We start from the raw sequence: 19,362 nt of genomic DNA, 5'->3' as shown, positions 1-19,362 counted from the left end.
CTATCTGTTCAAATAGGAGGGTGGAATTGTTTTATGGAAATAATGGACTTTGAATCGATCATACAATGTATTTTTTATATCACCCAGGGCTACATGCAGCACCACCTTCTCAATACAGACAGGTATCCACTGCAGTAGCTCCCTCAGGACCTGAGAGAGGTGTGTGTGTGTTGGGAGCTGATTGTGTGAGCCAGGTCACAGCGAGGGCACATCAGTCCTTCCTCCCCATTGTGCTCTTATCTGTGAGCCTGTTACCTGGAAATCACTCCCATCTTCCATTCGCCACCTCATTGTTATTGCTGCCACTGTCTCTCTACCAAAAAGGTGGATTACAATGGATTCAGCCCAAGCTGCTATGGAGCTTTTCATCGGAGAACAAATAGCCACAACTCTTATAACCAACCCTTTTCTCTGTTTAAGAACTAACACCTTTAGCTCTGAGGTGAATTGATAATGGAGAATCTCTCTTCCAGAGTCAAGATGGGAGGCATCAAAAGTATTTTCTTATAGTGCATTGTGTAAATGAACCTTAGGCATTGTTATTGCCTTTGAGTGGCGAGGATCTCATGCGCTAAGAAAAAGCATCAGTGCCCTAATTGAATTTGTTTTGTTTTGTTGCTTCAGAGGCTGGTCTGTGTATGGAAGTGCATTCAAAAAAGGGTGACAGCCTCATTAGGATATAAATGCAGGTGGTTGAACCATGGAACATTATTAGGTCTTGGTTTGTTAATTTCCTCTCCGGGCTAGAGCAATACCAGGGGTGCACTAGATCTGGCTGCAGTCAAAGACAGACAGGGAAAGCTTCTATACTCTCACCAACAGTACAACCTTTGAACAAAATTGGAATAGATTTTTTTTTAAAGGTTATTTGTTATTGATGCAACTACAGTACACAAACATGCTGCTTTGTAAATGGGTGTGATGCAGACAGGGCTTGAACTTGGATGACCCTCCTCAAGAACAGTTGGGGATGATCGAGAGTGACCCTGGGTAAACAAAGGCTCAGATACTGTGTGTGTGTGTGTGTGTGTGTGTGTGTGTGTGTGTGTGTGTGTGTGTGTGTGTGTGTGTGTGTGTGTGTGTGTGTGTGTGTGTGTGTGTGTGTGTGTGTGTGTGTGTGTGTGTGTACTGCTTTGGATTTGTCACATACTTACCAATATGCATAAGGACTTTGAATTCTATATTTAAACTTTAATAACCATGTAATTCATGGGACAGGTAGGTGGATGAATTTTGTGCTGGCCAGTGATGCCATCTAGTGGTTCAAATGTACTGTATGATTATACACTGTGAGCACAAAACATTAGGAACACCTGCTCTTTCCCATAACATACACTGACCAGGTGAAAGTTATGATCCCTGATTGATGTCACTTATTTAAAATCCACTTCAAATCAGTGTAGATGAAGGGGATGAGACTAAAGAGTTAGAGTCATTTTAAAGCCTTGAGACAATTAATACATGGATTGTGTATGTGTACCATTCAGAGGGTGAATGGGCAAGACGATTTAAGTGCAACGCTGCTGGATGGTCCAGTACCCAAAGGACATCCAGCCAACTTGACACAACTGTGGGAAGCATTAGAGTCAACATGGGCCAGCATCCCAGTGGAACGCTTTCGAATCCATGGCCCGATGAATTTAGGCTGTTCTGAGGGCAACTCAACATCAGGAAGGTGTTCCCAATGTTTTGTTCCCAAATGAATTACTTAAACAATGTGATTTTCTGGATTTTTGTTTTAGATTCCATCTCTCACAGTTGAAGTGTACCTATGATAAAAAATTACAGACCTCTACATGCTTTGTAAGTAGGAAAACCTGAAAAATCGGCAGTGTATCAAATACTTGTTCTCCCACTGTATATATATACATTTTTTTTTATTTTGTGGGAGGGGGGTCCCAACCCCCGGTAGGCCGTCATTGTAAATAAGAATTTGTTCTTAACGGACCTCCCTAGTTAAATAAAATAATTGTCATGTTTAGTTTATATCTTATAGTTTAATATGATGAATGAACTCTTCATACTAGAGCTCTGAAGTGAAACAATGAGTGAAAAATAGTCATTTCAACAGCTACTTCACTGACAGTATTTTTTTTTATTGGCAATGAAAATTTGTTTGATCACCACTTAGTTTTGACCAAAATACAATTAGTAATGAATAAAAAATGGACACAAAATAAAATGATTCTTTGTTTGTGCAAATCGAGGATGTAAAAGTCAAAAGTCAAACTTGATCAAGTACTCCAGCAGAAATAACTCAAAGACAGGTAGGAGGGCTGTACAATAGTTTTCCCTGGCAACTCAGACAAAAAAAAAGAGTTAACAGTTACACCAATGTCACAGCAAGCAACAGGTTTGTCATTAAAATTCACCTCACTTCGACATGTTCATATACACTCTACGCACACTGAGATAAGCAGTCTGTCTTTCAGTTATTTCTCAGCGATGCTGAGTCGGACCCCACGGCAAAATAAAAAAAGTTCAGCTTGAGTTTATTCATGTATGGCTTTATGGTCAAGGTACTGTAGGTGAGTGAGATCATCTGATGAAGAGTGTTCCTGCTGTTAGTTGATCTCTGAGCTGAGTAGCTTCAGAGTGGAGTCCGTCTGTGGCTGTAGTCCACAGTTTCTGTGGTTGTATCAAAGTGCTTGTCACATCATCAGTAGACGTCACAGTGCGTTTCTGTGTCCTCCCAGAATGCTCTGCTATGAGATGGGCTCCGTCATGATTGTGAGTTGAGGGGTTGTGGCTGGTGACTCAGATACATGGGGCTGTACACGCCACTAGAGGGCAGGCTTTACCTGCTGGGGGGGGGGGGGGGTCACATGGCGACCAGATGGACAGTCTCTCCAAGGTGAAAACACAAATTTATCAGCACAATGGAAAATAACTATGTACAAAATGGTCTCTCTGGGAATGTTGGAGAAATATTCAAAGAGCAGCATAGTTTAACCAAGGTCATGGACTTGAAATGGGAAGGTGGGGGGTTATTTGCACAAACTCTGAATATCTTTTTTTTTTGTAATATAGATGTGTATATATTTATATATATATATATATATTAAAAAAACCTCATATTTATATTAATTTACAGATAACCTACACATCTCCCGGTAGAAGAAATACACAGTACATTATGCTTCAACAAGTTATTGTACATGTAAAAGGTAGAAACGGTGACAACAGGACAGATTAAAGGAAAGTAGCACCGGCAGCTGCTGCCCAGGTTTCAGGGGGCCTTGACTCGTAAGTGCAGAGGGGGGGCGACTTGGCAAGAGGCACCCCTCGCTGCCCCCCCCTCTCTCTTTTTCGGGGGTAGAGTGGGTGGGAGGGTAGGTAGGGGGGTGCTTCTTGGCAGTGCGTCTCGTCAGAATGTTTGTTCCAGGCAGGATGACCCATCCAGCAGCTCCAAGGTACAGTAAGACCTTCTCTACATACAGTATCTGGACCTGAAAGAGAGGAGGTATGGTTTACTTACACTGTGCCACTGTGAAGCTTTATCCACAGTGACAGTGCAGTTGTCATGAACATGGATTGTATCATATGGGAATTATTGTTGACATTACTAATTGTGTAACATTATCTCACTTGAGACAGATTCCCGTAGCTGCCATATATCTCTCTACCTTGGCATTCAGGGCTATTCATGTATTTATTAGGGATCCCCATTAATTCCTGCCAAGGCAGCAGCTGCTCTTCCTTGGGTCCGAACACATTAAGGCACTTACATCACACATAAAACAAAATATAAAACAGTACATAATTTAACAGTATTACACCACTACATATCTACAATACAAAAAGTATATTACTGCCATACTACCTGTTTGTGTCTCTTCACAGTCCCCGCTGTTCCACAAGGTGTATTTTTATCTATTTTTATCTGATTCTACTGCTTGCATCAGTTACCTGATGTGGAATACAGTTCCATGTGTTCTGTGGCTGTAGTTGTCTGTGCTGGACAGAGATTAAAGGAGGGACAACAGAGTGAGGCCGCCTCATGCTGCTGCCTTTGACTCCTATGATCTGATCATGAGTGCCTGCACTAGGGGACTCTCCTCTCCAAGCAAACATGGTTATTTGTAAAGACAAGTTACCCTCTCACCCAGTTCCAATTTCTCACAGTCATTTGCTGTCCCTGAGCAGAACGACAGATGTAAGAGAGAGGGAGAGTTTGTGCGTGAGCATGTGTGTATGCGCAACTGATAGCTTGTACAGGGATAATGTGTGTGACTTACAGCTTACAGTCTCTCTTCTCCTCCCTCAGCAGGAGTAGGTCCTCACTGTAGAGCTGTCCAGACGCTGCACTGCTAAGGGGCCAACTGTAGGGGGAGACAGAGACCCGTCAGTTAGTCACTTAGCTTCAACACCCAGAGTGGGCCCAGGGTCAGTAGATAATACTATCCAACTTACTTTATGCCCATAACAACTGACACAGGATCAGCTCCCATTGCCCACTGTGAGAGGGACAAACAAATGAGAGAGACAAACAAAACGGACTCTAAACCAGTTGATAAGGGCTAGGAGAACAGTAGACCATACTGTGGATACAACACACTGCACACACACGCACCACACACGGGAACGAGGTTAGTCAAAATGTCAGCTAGCAAAGCCAAGGCACATTGCATCGCACACTCAGAGGAGGTGTGCACGTGGCCATTTTGAGTGAATCACACCTCGCACAGGAACAAGTCTGTGAATGTCATCACCACCACAGACCAGGGACCACAGATAGAGGCAGATACAGGAAGGCAGCTCGATTACACTGGGGACAGAGTGTTAGAGAAGAACTCTGGTCAAAACCTGCAATCGGATGTCAGCGATAGACTTGAATCAGAAGTTGCGTCCATAATTCCGGAGTGAGTTCTGGCATAATGCAGCCTGCTACACTACAGTTCAGCTATAACTCACTGGGCCACAATCACAGACGCAAGTTTCAATACATCTCTCATTCCCTTGAAAACGTGAAGATTTTGACCAGCATCCTCTTTTAACAACAGGGCGAGGAGCGACACAAACCGGCAACTGTAAAACATCCATCTTTTCCATCATAAATGTTTATTACAGGGCAACTAACATAGCTCAAATAACATAGAACTAAAATAGCAGAACTAAAATAGCTGAACTAAAATAGCTGAACTAACATAGCTCAGCTAACATAGCTCAGCTAACATAGCTCAGCTAACATAGCTCAGCTAACATAGCTCAGCTAACATAGCTCAGCTAACATATGCAAAGGGGATTCATTGCTTTAACTTCAAGGGTGCAGCAGCAGAGGCTGGAACTAAAAACTACTGTGCTAATAACAGCAACCTGAGTAACAATTACTGGACACACAATATGTCTACAATAACAAACGGACACCCTGGACAAACAAATGGCCACCCTTGTAGTTGGCATCAGGAGCAGAACGAAACAGAGGAACAGAGCAGTAGAGGTAGAGAGAGAAGACAGTTGGAGATGAGAAGAGGTACGGTAGGGTGGACAGCAGGAACTGGGGAATTTTGGGGGGGCGTAAAGGCACACAGGCCAACAGCAGGCCACATGGTATCGCTCCAGTATATCTGACCTTGAAACCAGTCCAAATACATGTCGTCAGGACTGTCATCCAGCGCCTCATAGAGCACTGCACACAGAGCAGCAGTCCCAGAGCAGAGGAAATACAGGTACAGTCAGCAACATGCTCCATCCATACACCCATAGACGAGAGAGAGTGATGGGGAGAGAGCTCCAAGTAAAGAGAGGGGCAAGAGGACACCCCCCCCCCCCAAACTCTAACACAGAAATTAAATGTATCCAGGTACACTCTTAATCAAATACATTTGTTTGTTAGTGTTTGAGTGCAATTTACCCTGAAACATTTTTAGCAATTCACATTCATCCATGCTAAGTTCCCTAAACTGAATGCTCTAGTTTAATTGTTAAGGTCTACTTAGTGGGGGTCTTGGCCATGCAGGGGGTCTGTGGGAGAGCTCACCTTCGGGGGGTAGCCTACGGGAGTGTGAGCCGGTGGTGACGCGGAAGCCAGCGGGGAGGGTCTCTGCCGAGCCGGGCATCATACTGATCCCATGGACGTCCCGCGGGGGGAACTGCCTCCTCCACGATGGCCCCCGGAGGTCATTATCTTCATACTGATGGACAGACACACAGACAGAGACACGAACACGTTAGGGATTGAGTTGAGAGATGGCAGCCATTATCTTATCACCAAATAAACTGGTCTGAGAACAGCTTGTGTCTGCATATAGTGTTTATAGTGTTAGTGTATAGCTAACAAATATTACTAATTTCCCAAGGCCCCTTATATTTATATCTCAAACCAACTCTAAGACAATATGAGAGACAAATGAGTGATGGGTGGGAAGTGGAAACTGAGGACAGGTCTGAGGTGCAGTGAGATGGTGGAAAACAGAGTAATGATTGACAACAAACCCAGGTGTGTGTGTCTGTCTGCCACGGCCCATCACCCATGGTAACAGCGGGGCTAGCTGTCCGGGTGACAGGAGTCACTCACCTCGTCCAGTCGTCTCTCAGTGCCCAGGGCTAGCAGGTTATTATATTCCCTCTCCAGAATCTGACGTGCCTGGGGAGAGGAAGGGTAAATAGGTCTTATTAGGGACATTTGAAATGGAAGTTGTAGGTCTCTTTATTTGGGGCTCCAGGCGCTTTCAGTCATTTTGATACCAAGCTAGCATGACCAAACAGCTCTCTGTTGACCTACTGGTCTGGCACTCAGGGTATTATTAGACCTGTTTGAGATGGAAAGACTGAGAAATTAAAAGATGTGTTTGAAGTGTATCCTCTAAATCATTTATTCTGTCCTGAAAATCTAAAATCTAAACAATTGAAAACACTGTTCAATTTAACATCATAATTCACTTGCTTTTAGAGAGACAAGACTACGGACACGGACTCTTGGAATGAAGATGTTAATGTCTTCCTCTTACGCTAGTATATTATGCATAGCGCTCGTGGCGTAACTATGCTATAGCGTGATGCGGGGCAGAGGGATCTGACCTGAGTGCTTTGGTTGGGGATCTGGATGAGCAGCGCCAGGCTGGTGTGGTCAAAGTTGTCATCGAGGGCGACCAGGGCCCCGTGCACGCCGCTCTCCAGCAGGATGTTGGCATAGTCCTTTAGGCCGATGCTCTGGACCCAGCGAATCACCCGCTCGTTGCTCCACACCAGCACGTCTGGGGCACACAGACATGGTATTACAGTAAACACAACATGGGTGTTGGGCCACAGACACAGAATATTTCCATGTCTGGTTACATGATGAAGAGAACCTCTGGGCTCTGCTAGATTGGTCCTTACTGACCATCACCTCCTATCTCTATGACTGCTTGGCTATATTTCACAATAGAATGCAATACATACTGTGAAGTAAGTGCGCTTCCACAAATATTATTTGCCTTAGCAGATTACTAACGAGATTGTAATTAGACACTAGTAGAATATATTTTAGCTTAACGGACTTCATAATCGTTCCAAGAGCAGTCTTTTTAAAAGAAAAAAAGTCCACCCAAAAACGATCTTTTGGTATTTGTTTCATTAGTCCATTGTTGACATAAGCATAACATTTTGGGACTGTCACCAATCAACTTTTGAAGATACTGTATATAACTTTAAAAAATACAGAAATCATCCCCATTTGAGGGATTTTGCATCATATGATCCTGCGTTTTGCGTCATATGATACTAAATGCATCATACGGGGATGATTTCTGTGTTTTGAAAGTTACATATCTTGAAAATGTGATTGCTGACAAGCAAAAACATTTTGGGACTATGTCAACAATGGACTAATGCAACAAATACCAAAATATTGTTTTTGGGTGGAATTTCCCTTTAAGTACCTCTCATTTCATGCTGGCTGTGCTCTCTGCGTCTCTCCAGCTCTTTCCTGTCATAGTTGAGCTTCTTCAGACCCATGATACCATACTGCAAACTTGTCCTAAAGACATGGGAACGTGAGAAAAGCCACTTATTACCACAAAATGAGACTACACTTTCTGATCAAATCCTACATCAGGCAGGAGGAGGGCAGGTGTACCTGTGAAAGCTGTCCACCATTTTGAGATGCACCCGGAGGTCCTTCTTGGTGAGGTGGTCCAGCATGCGGGCGTCCACCAGGCACTCCATGAAGTAGCTGCGGTACTGAGGTAGTCCTAGACTGGGCAACCACTCGTTCCCTATCCACTCATGGTTCATGTCACCATACGCTAGAGTCTGACAATGACAAGGAAACAATTACATACTGTAGCCCATTGTTCATCTGTACACGATTTTGAGGTTTAAAAGTAGCCACATAGACAACTCTGGTGTGTGCCTAGTTAAACAAAGGTTAAATAAAAATAGAGTAAGTCTAAATAATCTACAATTCTACTGTTCTAATCCATGAGAGAGACCGCAAATCCTTTACCTGCGCCCAGCTCCCCTCCTCGGACTCCCCGGACCTCTGTCATTGGTCAGGCATGGAAAAGAAACAGTAGCAATATGCATGAGAACATAATAGCAACAGGTCACTGGACTTCATCTACAGTCCAATAGTCTCTACTCTAGCATCAGAGGCTCTTGACTTGCTCAAGTCAGAACAAAGGCCTCAGAACGTACAGTAGAGGTCTCCCTCACATATATTCCCAGAACAAACTATTCACATCTAAAAGTAGAACTCCATCTAAATATGCATGAAAAATCACTATTCGAGGGAGGGAAAGTGGCCTGTGGGATTTATCTGCAATCTGAGAAGGGAGAATGATTTCCTCCCTTTAGCGTGTGAACTGAACTGGCCCCATGGGAGAGTAACACAGTTATCCCTTTAGTCCTGGGCTGAGCTGCTGCCAGATTACATTTGATTTGGAGACGGGGCTGCTGCCACATTAGGCCAATCCAACCCCATTCGCACAAAACGCCTGGCACAAATGAGAGCCTTTTCCCCCGCGGTTCACCCTCCGTACAATGGTACGGATTTGGCTATTAGCCTCATTGTGCCTGACATGCAGGCTGTATTAGAGGCAGGGAGAACAGTGGAACAAAGAATAACCTTTATGTTCAAGCTCAAAGAGATCCATTATTACATGTACAGTATAGTACACAGCTGTCTGTGTCCTAGGGATTGACATGAATGACACCTGCAGTGACTAGTAATCCAGCAAGCTTTAATCTTGAGACAGAACCAATAGGTTTTAAATGAACATGTTCGGGAACATACTGTATCAGTTAGCAGACCTGTATCTGATTTGATGTAGCTTCTTACACCGGTCTTGTAGTGTGAATCCTATGTACAATCAGCTGATCACTGTCAGGTTTAAAAGGATGAAATTTCTAATGGAAAAAAAATAGCATTATGTCTTGACATGTGCTGTATCTAATCAACAGCTGGCTGAAACGTACCATAAACACAGGTAATTATAGGGTAAATACAGTATGGTACCCAAGGGCAACGCAGCTCCCTGAACCATAGCAGTAACACCAACACATACTGGTAAATATAGGGCAGTGCACCAGTCATTACAATTAAAAAGCCTTCTTTACCCATTATAATGAAACGGAGAATGGATGTGATGTGATGAAGTCTAACCACATTATCAACAAACCTACTGTTATTCAATCTCCCTACCCTCCAAATCCTATAGGGGGAAAAACATGTTTTATTGTCACATACACCAGATAGGCGCAGTGAAATGTATTGTTTTATAGGGTTAATACCCCTGGAGCAAATCAGGGTGAAGTTCCTTACACAAGGGCACAATGACAGATTTTTCACCTTGTCGGCTCGGTTATTCAAATCAGTGACCTTTTGGTTACTGGCCCAATGCTCTAACTGCTAGGCTAGTCCTCAGTACAGGCCTCAGTAAAGCAGCCATTGACAAGTCTCAACACTGCAGTGAAAGCAAGTGAGTGAGAGCAGAGAAGAGGTAAAAGGAGAGGAGGGACTAACCGTTTTGGAGGAGGGTACTGCGAGGGTCTCCATTTCCTCGTGGGTCACCCATACATTGCCTGACGGCTAGGAGTGAGGTGACCAAGAGAAGAAGACAGCAGCAGCAGCAGTAGTCCGCCAGGAGGGGCAAGCAGTATTAAAGAAGAAGAGCAGCACCACTGTAAGCCAATAGTGTTATAGCATCATGGTCAGATGATGAGCAGGCCCGCCCCTCTGGGGTCAAAGGGCATGCACAGTACACAAACAAACACAGACACAAAACTGACTGAGGTAGAAGATGTCCTTAACCACAGATCTAGGATCAGATACTCTGTCCCCATCATAACCTTATCCATTAAAGGGGTGAAATACTATCTGATCCTGTATCAGTGGTTAGGGGCAACTTCTGACTTTGGATAGACAAAAACAGCACATAAGACAGGAGCAGCCCACCTACACAGGTGCAACACATACGGGCCAAAGGAACACATTTACCATGCATGACAAGACTGGTTCACCATAACCTAGTGTAGTAGTGGATTAGTACAGGGGTTTGTAGCAAACAGACACAAATACAAACATGCATATCCACCTCAGTCTAGTTTGATATACCTCAGTGTACCACACTGTTAAACCCCTTTCTAACAGACTCAGTCTAGTTTGATATACCTCAGTGTACCACACGGTTAAACCCCTTTCTAACAGACTCAGTCTAGTTTGATATACCTCAGTGTTCCACACGGTTAAACCCCTTTCTAACAGACTCAGTCTAGTTTGATATACCTCAGTGTACCACAAGGTTAAACCCCTTTCTAACAGACTCAGTCTAGTTTGATATACCTCAGTGTACCACACTGTTAAACCCCTTTCTAACAGACTCAGTCTAGTTTGATATACCTCAGTGTACCACAAGGTTAAACCCCTTTCTAACAGACTCAGTCTAGTTTGATATACCTCAGTGTACCACAAGGTTAAACCCCTTTCTAACAGACTCAGTCTAGTTTGATATACCTCAGTGTTCCACACTGTTAAACCCCTTTCTAACAGACTCAGTCTAGTTTGATATACCTCAGTGTACCACACCGTTAAACCCCTTTCTAACAGACTCAGTCTAGTTTGATATACCTCAGTGTACCACAAGGTTAAACCCCTTTCTAACAGACTCAGTCTAGTTTGATATACCTCAGTGTACCACAAGGTTAAACCCCTTTCTAACAGACTCAGTCTAGTTTGATATACCTCAGTGTTCCACACTGTTAAACCCCTTTCTAACAGACTCAGTCTAGTTTGATATACCTCAGTGTACCACACTGTTAAACCCCTTTCTAACAGACTCAGTCTAGTTTGATATACCTCAGTGTTCCACACGGTTAAACCCCTTTCTAACAGACTCAGTCTAGTTTGATATACCTCAGTGTTCCACACGGTTAAACCCCTTTCTAACAGACTCAGTCTAGTTTGATATACCTCAGTGTTCCACACTGTTAAACCCCTTTCTAACAGACTCAGTCTAGTTTGATATACCTCAGTGTTCCACACGGTTAAACCCCTTTCTAACAGACTCAGTCTAGTTTGATATACCTCAGTGTTCCACACGGTTAAACCCCTTTCTAACAGACTCAGTCTAGTTTGATATACCTCAGTGTTCCACACTGTTAAACCCCTTTCTAACAGACTCAGTCTAGTTTGATATACCTCAGTGTTCCACAAGGTTAAACCCCTTTCTAACAGACTCAGTCTAGTTTGATATACCTCAGTGTTCCACAAGGTTAAACCCCTTTCTAACAGACTCAGTCTAGTTTGATATACCTCAGTGTTCCACAAGGTTAAACCCCTTTCTAACAGACTCAGTCTAGTTTGATATACCTCAGTGTTCCACAAGGTTAAACCCCTTTCTAACAGACTCAGTCTAGTTTGATATACCTCAGTGTACCACACTGTTCAACCCCTTTCTAACAGAGTTAGTCTCGTTTGATATACCTCAGTGTACCACACTGTTAAACCCCTTTCTAACAGACTCAGTCTAGTTTGATATACCTCAGTGTTCCACACGGTTAAACCCCTTTCTAACAGACTCAGTCTAGTTTGATATACCTCAGTGTTCCACACGGTTAAACCCCTTTCTAACAGACTCAGTCTAGTTTGATATACCTCAGTGTTCCACACGGTTAAACCCCTTTCTAACAGACTCAGTCTAGTTTGATATACCTCAGTGTACCACACTGTTAAACCCCTTTCTAACAGACTCAGTCTAGTTTGATATACCTCAGTGTTCCACAAGGTTAAACCCCTTTCTAACAGACTCAGTCTAGTTTGATATACCTCAGTGTTCCACAAGGTTAAACCCCTTTCTAACAGACTCAGTCTAGTTTGATATACCTCAGTGTTCCACAAGGTTAAACCCTTTCTAACAGACTCAGTCTAGTTTGATATACCTCAGTGTACCACACTGTTAAACCCCTTTCTAACAGACTCAGTCTAGTTTGATATACCTCAGTGTACCACACTGTTAAACCCCTTTCTAACAGACTCAGTCTAGTTTGATATACCTCAGTGTTCCACAAGGTTAAACCCCTTTCTAACAGACTCAGTCTAGTTTGATATACCTCAGTGTACCACACTGTTAAACCCCTTTCTAACAGACTCAGTCTAGTTTGATATACCTCAGTGTTCCACACTGTTAAACCCCTTTCTAACAGACTCAGTCTAGTTTGATATACCTCAGTGTTCCACACTGTTAAACCCCTTTCTAACAGACTCAGTCTAGTTTGATATACCTCAGTGTTCCACACTGTTAAACCCCTTTCTAACAGACTCAGTCTAGTTTGATATACCTAAGTGTTCCACACTGTTAAACCCCTTTCTAACAGACTCAGTCTAGTTTGATATACCTCAGTGTACCACAAGGTTAAACCCCTTTCTAACAGACTCAGTCTAGTTTGATATACCTCAGTGTTCCACACTGTTAAACCCCTTTCTAACAGACTCAGTCTAGTTTGATATACCTCAGTGTTCCACAAGGTTAAACCCCTTTCTAACAGACTCAGTCTAGTTTGATATACCTCAGTGTACCACACTGTTAAACCCCTTTCTAACAGACTCAGTCTAGTTTGATATACCTCAGTGTACCACACCGTTAAACCCCTTTCTAACAGACTCAGTCTAGTTTGATATACCTCAGTGTACCACACCGTTAAACCCCTTTCTAACAGACTCAGTCTAGTTTGATATACCTCAGTGTACCACAAGGTTAAACCCCTTTCTAACAGACTCAGTCTAGTTTGATATACCTCAGTGTTCCACAAGGTTAAACCCCTTTCTAACAGACTCAGTCTAGTTTGATATACCTCAGTGTTCCACAAGGTTAAACCCTTTCTAACAGACTCAGTCTAGTTTGATATACCTCAGTGTTCCACAAGGTTAAACCCCTTTCTAACAGACTCAGTCTAGTTTGATATACCTCAGTGTACCACACTGTTCAACCCCTTTCTAACAGAGTTAGTCTCGTTTGATATACCTCAGTGTACCACACTGTTAAACCCCTTTCTAACAGACTCAGTCTAGTTTGATATACCTCAGTGTACCACACTGTTAAACCCCTTTCTAACAGACTCAGTCTAGTTTGATATACCTCAGTGTACCACACTGTTAAACCCCTTTCTAACAGACTCAGTCTAGTTTGATATACCTCAGTGTTCCACACGGTTAAACCCCTTTCTAACAGACTCAGTCTAGTTTGATATACCTCAGTGTACCACACTGTTAAACCCCTTTCTAACAGACTCAGTCTAGTTTGATATACCTCAGTGTACCACAAGGTTAAACCCCTTTCTAACAGACTCAGTCTAGTTTGATATACCTCAGTGTACCACAAGGTTAAACCCCTTTCTAACAGACTCAGTCTAGTTTGATATACCTCAGTGTTCCACACTGTTAAACCCCTTTCTAACAGACTCAGTCTAGTTTGATATACCTCAGTGTACCACACTGTTAAACCCCTTTCTAACAGACTCAGTCTAGTTTGATATACCTCAGTGTTCCACACTGTTAAACCCCTTTCTAACAGACTCAGTCTAGTTTGATATACCTCAGTGTACCACACTGTTAAACCCCTTTCTAACAGACTCAGTCTAGTTTGATATACCTCAGTGTACCACACTGTTAAACCCCTTTCTAACAGACTCAGTCTAGTTTGATATACCTCAGTGTTCCACAAGGTTAAACCCCTTTCTAACAGACTCAGTCTAGTTTGATATACCTCAGTGTACCACACTGTTAAACCCCTTTCTAACAGACTCAGTCTAGTTTGATATACCTCAGTGTACCACACTGTTAAACCCCTTTCTAACAGACTCAGTCTAGTTTGATATACCTCAGTGTTCCACAAGGTTAAACCCCTTTCTAACAGACTCAGTCTAGTTTGATATACCTCAGTGTTCCACAAGGTTAAACCCCTTTCTAACAGACTCAGTCTAGTTTGATATACCTCAGTGTACCACACTGTTAAACCCCTTTCTAACAGACTCAGTCTAGTTTGATATACCTCAGTGTACCACACCATTAAACCCCATTCTAATAGTCTAGTTTGATATACCTCAGTGTACCACACCGTTAAACCCCATTCTAATAGTCTAGTTTGATATACCTCAGTGTGCCACACCGTTAAACCCCATTCTAATAGTCTAGTTTTATATACCTCAGTGTACCACACCGTTAAACCCCATTCTAATAGTCTAGTTTGATATACCTCAGTGTACCACACCGTTAAACCCCATTCTAATAGTCTAGTTTGATATACCTCAGTGTACCAGTTAAACCCCCCATTCTAATAGTCTAGTTTGATATACCTCAGTGTACCACCGTTAAACCCCATTCTAATAGTCTAGTTTGATATACCTCAGTGTACCACACCGTTAAACCCCATTCTAATAGTCTAGTTTGATATACCTCAGTGTACCACACCGTTAAACCCCATTCTAATAGTCTAGTTTTATATACCTCAGTGTACCACACCGTTAAACCCCATTCTAATAGTCTAGTTTGATATACCTCAGTGTACCACACCGTTAAACCCCATTCTAATAGTCTAGTTTGATATACCTCAGTGTACCACACCGTTAAACCCCATTCTAATAGTCTAGTTTGATATACCTCAGTGTACCACACCGTTAAACCCCATTCTAATAGTCTAGTTTGATATACCTCAGTGTACCACACCGTTAAACCCCATTCTAATAGTCTAGTTTGATATACCTCAGTGTACCACACCGTTAAACCCCATTCTAATAGTCTAGTTTGATATACCTCAGTGTACCACACCGTTAAACCCCATTCTAATAGTCTAGTTTGATATACCTCAGTGTACCACACCGTTAAACCCCATTCTAATAGTCTAGTTTGATATACCTCAGTGTACCACACCGTTAAACCCCATTCTAATAGTCTAGTTTGATATACCTCAGTGTACCACACCGTTAAACCCCATTCTAATAGTCTAGTTTGATATACCTCAGTGTACCACACCGTTAAACCCCATTCTAATAGTCTAGTTTGATATACCTCAGTGTACCACACCGTTAAACCCCATTCTAATAGTCTAGTTTGATATACCTCAGTGTACCACACCGTTAAACCCCATTCTAATAGTCTAGTTTGATATACCTCAGTGTACCACACCGTTAAACCCCATTCTAATAGTCTAGTCTTGATATACCTCAGTGTACCACACCGTTAAACCCCATTCTAATAGTCTAGTTTGATATACCTCAGTGTACCACACCGTTAAACCCCATTCTAATAGTCTAGTTTGATATACCTCAGTGTACCACACCGTTAAACCCCATTCTAATAGTCTAGTTTGATATACCTCAGTGTACCACACCGTTAAACCCCATTCTAATAGTCTAGTTTGATATACCTCAGTGTAACACACCGTTAAACCCCATTCCAACCCATTCTAATCTGTTGTTGATTCTAATTTTAGCAGCCATGATTGCTGTGCTTTGCAGCCCCACTGGATCAAGCTGTCACGACCTAGATAAGAACACTTGAGGGGATGACAATCTTTATTAAAGACACAGTACTAAAGGGCTGCTCATGCATGCTTGTTTCACACTACAGAGCCGAGCCAAGCCCAGCTGTGCTGGGCAGCATAGTACGGTTCGGGTCGGCCCCATAGGGTGAATCAGACGTCACTGTCTCTGAGCTTAAAGGCAGCAGAATAACCAGTCCTGTGACTGGTCGAATAAAGAAGTTAGCTCCCTACCCCACCTTTCCCCGTCAGTGTTCTGCTTGTCAGACACACCCCCTGCATTTACAGGGTTGATTAACCCGGAGTGTAAACTTAAAGTGGTCATTTGTTTCAGAGGGGCAGGGAACTGACCACCAGTCACAGCAGGTGGAGCCAGGGCAGAGGGGGTCTAAAGAGTCATATTCCCAGAGTTCACTGCTCCTTGATGAAAGATTCAGTTTAAGTGTGTGTGTGTGTGTGTGTGTGTGTGTGTGTGTGTGTGTGTGTGTGTGTGTGTGTGTGTGTGTGTGTGTGATAAAGCTACATAGAATAAAACAGTTTGTAGCATTAAGCTCAGCAGGTTCCTCAGAGGTTACATGAAATCACCATGACAACTCAGAGCTGTGAATCAGACTGAGGTATAAAACAGCTGTTGGTGTGCTAAATTAGAGTAAATGCTGCAGAGCTGAATTAAGTGCATGAGCTGACTGACACTACTGAGAGATAAACAAGCCGGCCTTAACCGCTTTCCTCCCATTCTCTCCAAAATTCAGTTACCAACACAAAGGATAGAGATGCTACACAAGCCAGGCTCTCTGACTGTGAAGGCGTTACAATGCAAACTAGCAGAAATAGCTTCTTGAGTGTCTTTACCCTTGAAGACTATACCGTGTGTGTGTGTGTATGCATGCATATCGGAGTTAAGAACGTGCCGTAAGCACACTCAAAATGTCACCGGTGGAGCTATCGAATAGGATGCTTTTTCTATGGCTCGATGTGTTTGTTGTCAAGCAGGCGGTCACGTGTGTTGGTGTGGTAGAGGAGCCTGGTTAAAGCCCAGTCAGAGGCAGGTTCAGAGAGGCAGCGCTATATGCTAAGCTAACACTGACGGCAGTTACATTCATGGGTGTGTTTGTGTGTGTGTGTGTGTGCGCGTGTCAATGGACACTCACGGTTCTGGAGGTTGGCGGGGCAGATGGACTGGTGAGGGACACCATCTCCTGGATGGCCAGCCGTAGTTTGAGGCGGTGCAGGGGGTTACTGATGCCAATCTCCCTCTGGATCTCTGTGTCCGACAGGGCAGACATGATGGCACCGCTCTTCACGTTGGCGCGACACGCCGCCACGTACCAGGCTGGCATCCCCAGCCACAGCTGAAACAGGAGGAGGAAGACCATTTGTGATTTCATGTAAAGTAGCGAGTGAGCTTGTTTTGACAAATTATAGGTGATGTGGTGGGAGGACTTGTCTACCATCCTTACTTATGGTAGACAAGTTTAGTAGCATTTCCTTGTTTTAATAAAGATCTGAGAAACAGTAGGGGGCAGTCATGGTTGAAATGTTCACCTTGTATGTTCAAGCATGTTCTATCATAATTAAATGAGGAAAAACTGACATAGACATAGGACAGACATAGGATATTTCAATGAAGACAGAAAATAAACTGTGATGATTCATTGATAGGCAACGCATTCATTTACTTAATGAATACCCAATATTACACAACATTACTATGGCCTTTATGAGGTGTAATGTCAAGCAATTACAAGCTGGGGAGAACATGGCATAGTAAATCACAGAGTAGACCTTTACCAACAGCCTCTGAGGCGTCCACCAAGGTGACATCAAAATCTGGGACATTGTCTCCCATAATATCCGTGAGATCCGGATTCAACACACTGCTGGTCCCATAGGCCCAACGCCAGAATGTTTCCCAACTCCACTCTTCCAGTACCCCCAACATCACACAGTGTTGTTATAGCCTGGGACAAACACACCTCATTCAACTCATTGAGGGTTGATGATCAGTTGACCAGTTGTATCAGGTGTGCTTGTCCAGGGCTACAATAAAAATGAGTACTGTTGGGGTACTGGAGGACTGGAGTTGGGGAAACACTGGATTAGATAATAGACTTAATATAATAAAGCACAAAGAGTAATGTCAGCCGGAGACGTAATCATTTTATAATAACTCTGGGTAACATGCTGACTACTACGGCATTGGACTTCCCCGGGTTGTAATTACAATACATCCAACGATTATGTAACAGCACTGTGTCATCCCATGTTTTGATTTAAGGAAAGTAACTGGTTTGCATTTTGAAGTGCCGTATTAGAAAGGGTGACCACTAGGCTGAAGTAAGGCATCGGGTAATTGATTTGAAATGTGAAACATCATCACCGGTCAGAGGTTAGAGGATAATGGGTGTTGTATCTCAGGTGAATGCTGAGTGTGCAGACTGGGGAGTCGAGGAGGAATAGACCACTTCACCGGGGTGGAGAATATTATCTTCTTCACAGAGTGGGAGTCTGGCACAGACCTTGTAAATCTATCCCAGAGGCGGGAGGATTGAGAATGGCTCCAGGCCAGAGTAGAGGAGTGCCTACCTCCAGCCAGGCCACCACTGTGGGGCCGTCCCATTGGGCGAAAGGTAAGCCTTTCCTCCTCGCCTCTTCCAACAACTCGTGCCTGAGGGCGGGAGCAGAGACATGGGATTAATACACTGCACACACACATATATAGTGAGACACTTACTCCCCCTCAAACAAGGCACTAGTATTACACCAAGATTTTGTGTGTGTGTTCACTGTACAGTGCCACACACTTTCTCTCTCACAGGCCAGAGCTTTCAGAAAGGGCACGACCTTATCATACAATCTCTCCACACACACTGCATGTAAAATGAGTACGCTCTCTCTGCCCTTAGCTCTCTCTATCTCTGTCTGCCCCCCCCCCTCTCTGCCTGTCTTTCTCTCTGCTGCTCTGCCCCTTTCTCTCTCTTTCTCTCTCTGCCCCTCTCTCTCTCACCATCTGGTCCAGACACACCTTGAAGGGACAGCTAGGGCTGCTGGGCTGCTCACTGAAGCCTGACTTTGATTTGCCTATCTGAAGAACCAAAATCTCCACTTGTCTCTGTGCTGCAGCTGGAAATGTATTACTACTGCTGAGATACTAACCACAGAGAGACTGGGCCTTTTCTGCTGATTGAGATACCCTTTTGAGAGTCTTGCTGAAAGTATTCTTTCTGCCATCTTTAAATCGTGTCTGGCGTCTTTATTAACATTCTTTAAAAAAAAAGGTCATACTTAATTTGTGTGGCGGTGTAAGTGTTCAATAGGTAAACTAAGATGGTCAGAGTGAAATAGAGAAATGTATTATTTGTGCTGAACACCACTTTGAAAGCTGTCCTAAGCACTCCTGCCGCCA

At 43.4% G+C, this 19,362-nt stretch overlaps 1 protein-coding gene across 1 annotated transcript in view; it reads right to left on the bottom strand.

The window, feature by feature from the left end:
* Positions 1-2,074: 2,074 nt before the first annotated feature.
* The window catches only part of LOC135515806 (liprin-alpha-2-like), a 244,032-nt gene continuing 226,744 nt past the window's right edge, over positions 2,075-19,362 (bottom strand). Inside the window, exons 21-31 of the mRNA XM_064939544.1 lie at positions 18,543-18,624; positions 17,108-17,308; positions 9,947-10,012; positions 8,429-8,464; positions 8,060-8,235; positions 7,863-7,960; positions 7,021-7,196; positions 6,518-6,586; positions 5,981-6,134; positions 4,239-4,322; positions 2,075-3,449 (exon numbers count right to left, since the gene is read on the bottom strand). Of these exons, the coding sequence (XP_064795616.1) occupies positions 4,264-4,322; positions 5,981-6,134; positions 6,518-6,586; positions 7,021-7,196; positions 7,863-7,960; positions 8,060-8,235; positions 8,429-8,464; positions 9,947-10,012; positions 17,108-17,308; positions 18,543-18,624 (1,117 nt within the window). The 3' untranslated portion in view covers positions 2,075-3,449; positions 4,239-4,263. The remainder of the gene's footprint in view (positions 3,450-4,238; positions 4,323-5,980; positions 6,135-6,517; positions 6,587-7,020; positions 7,197-7,862; positions 7,961-8,059; positions 8,236-8,428; positions 8,465-9,946; positions 10,013-17,107; positions 17,309-18,542; positions 18,625-19,362) is intronic.

The sequence above is a fragment of the Oncorhynchus masou genome, chromosome 27, assembly GCF_036934945.1.
Source record: "Oncorhynchus masou masou isolate Uvic2021 chromosome 27, UVic_Omas_1.1, whole genome shotgun sequence".
Lineage (NCBI taxonomy): Eukaryota > Metazoa > Chordata > Actinopteri > Salmoniformes > Salmonidae > Oncorhynchus > Oncorhynchus masou.
The sequence above is the reverse complement of the archived record's forward strand: the minus strand, read 5'-3'. Positions and strand labels throughout refer to the sequence as shown.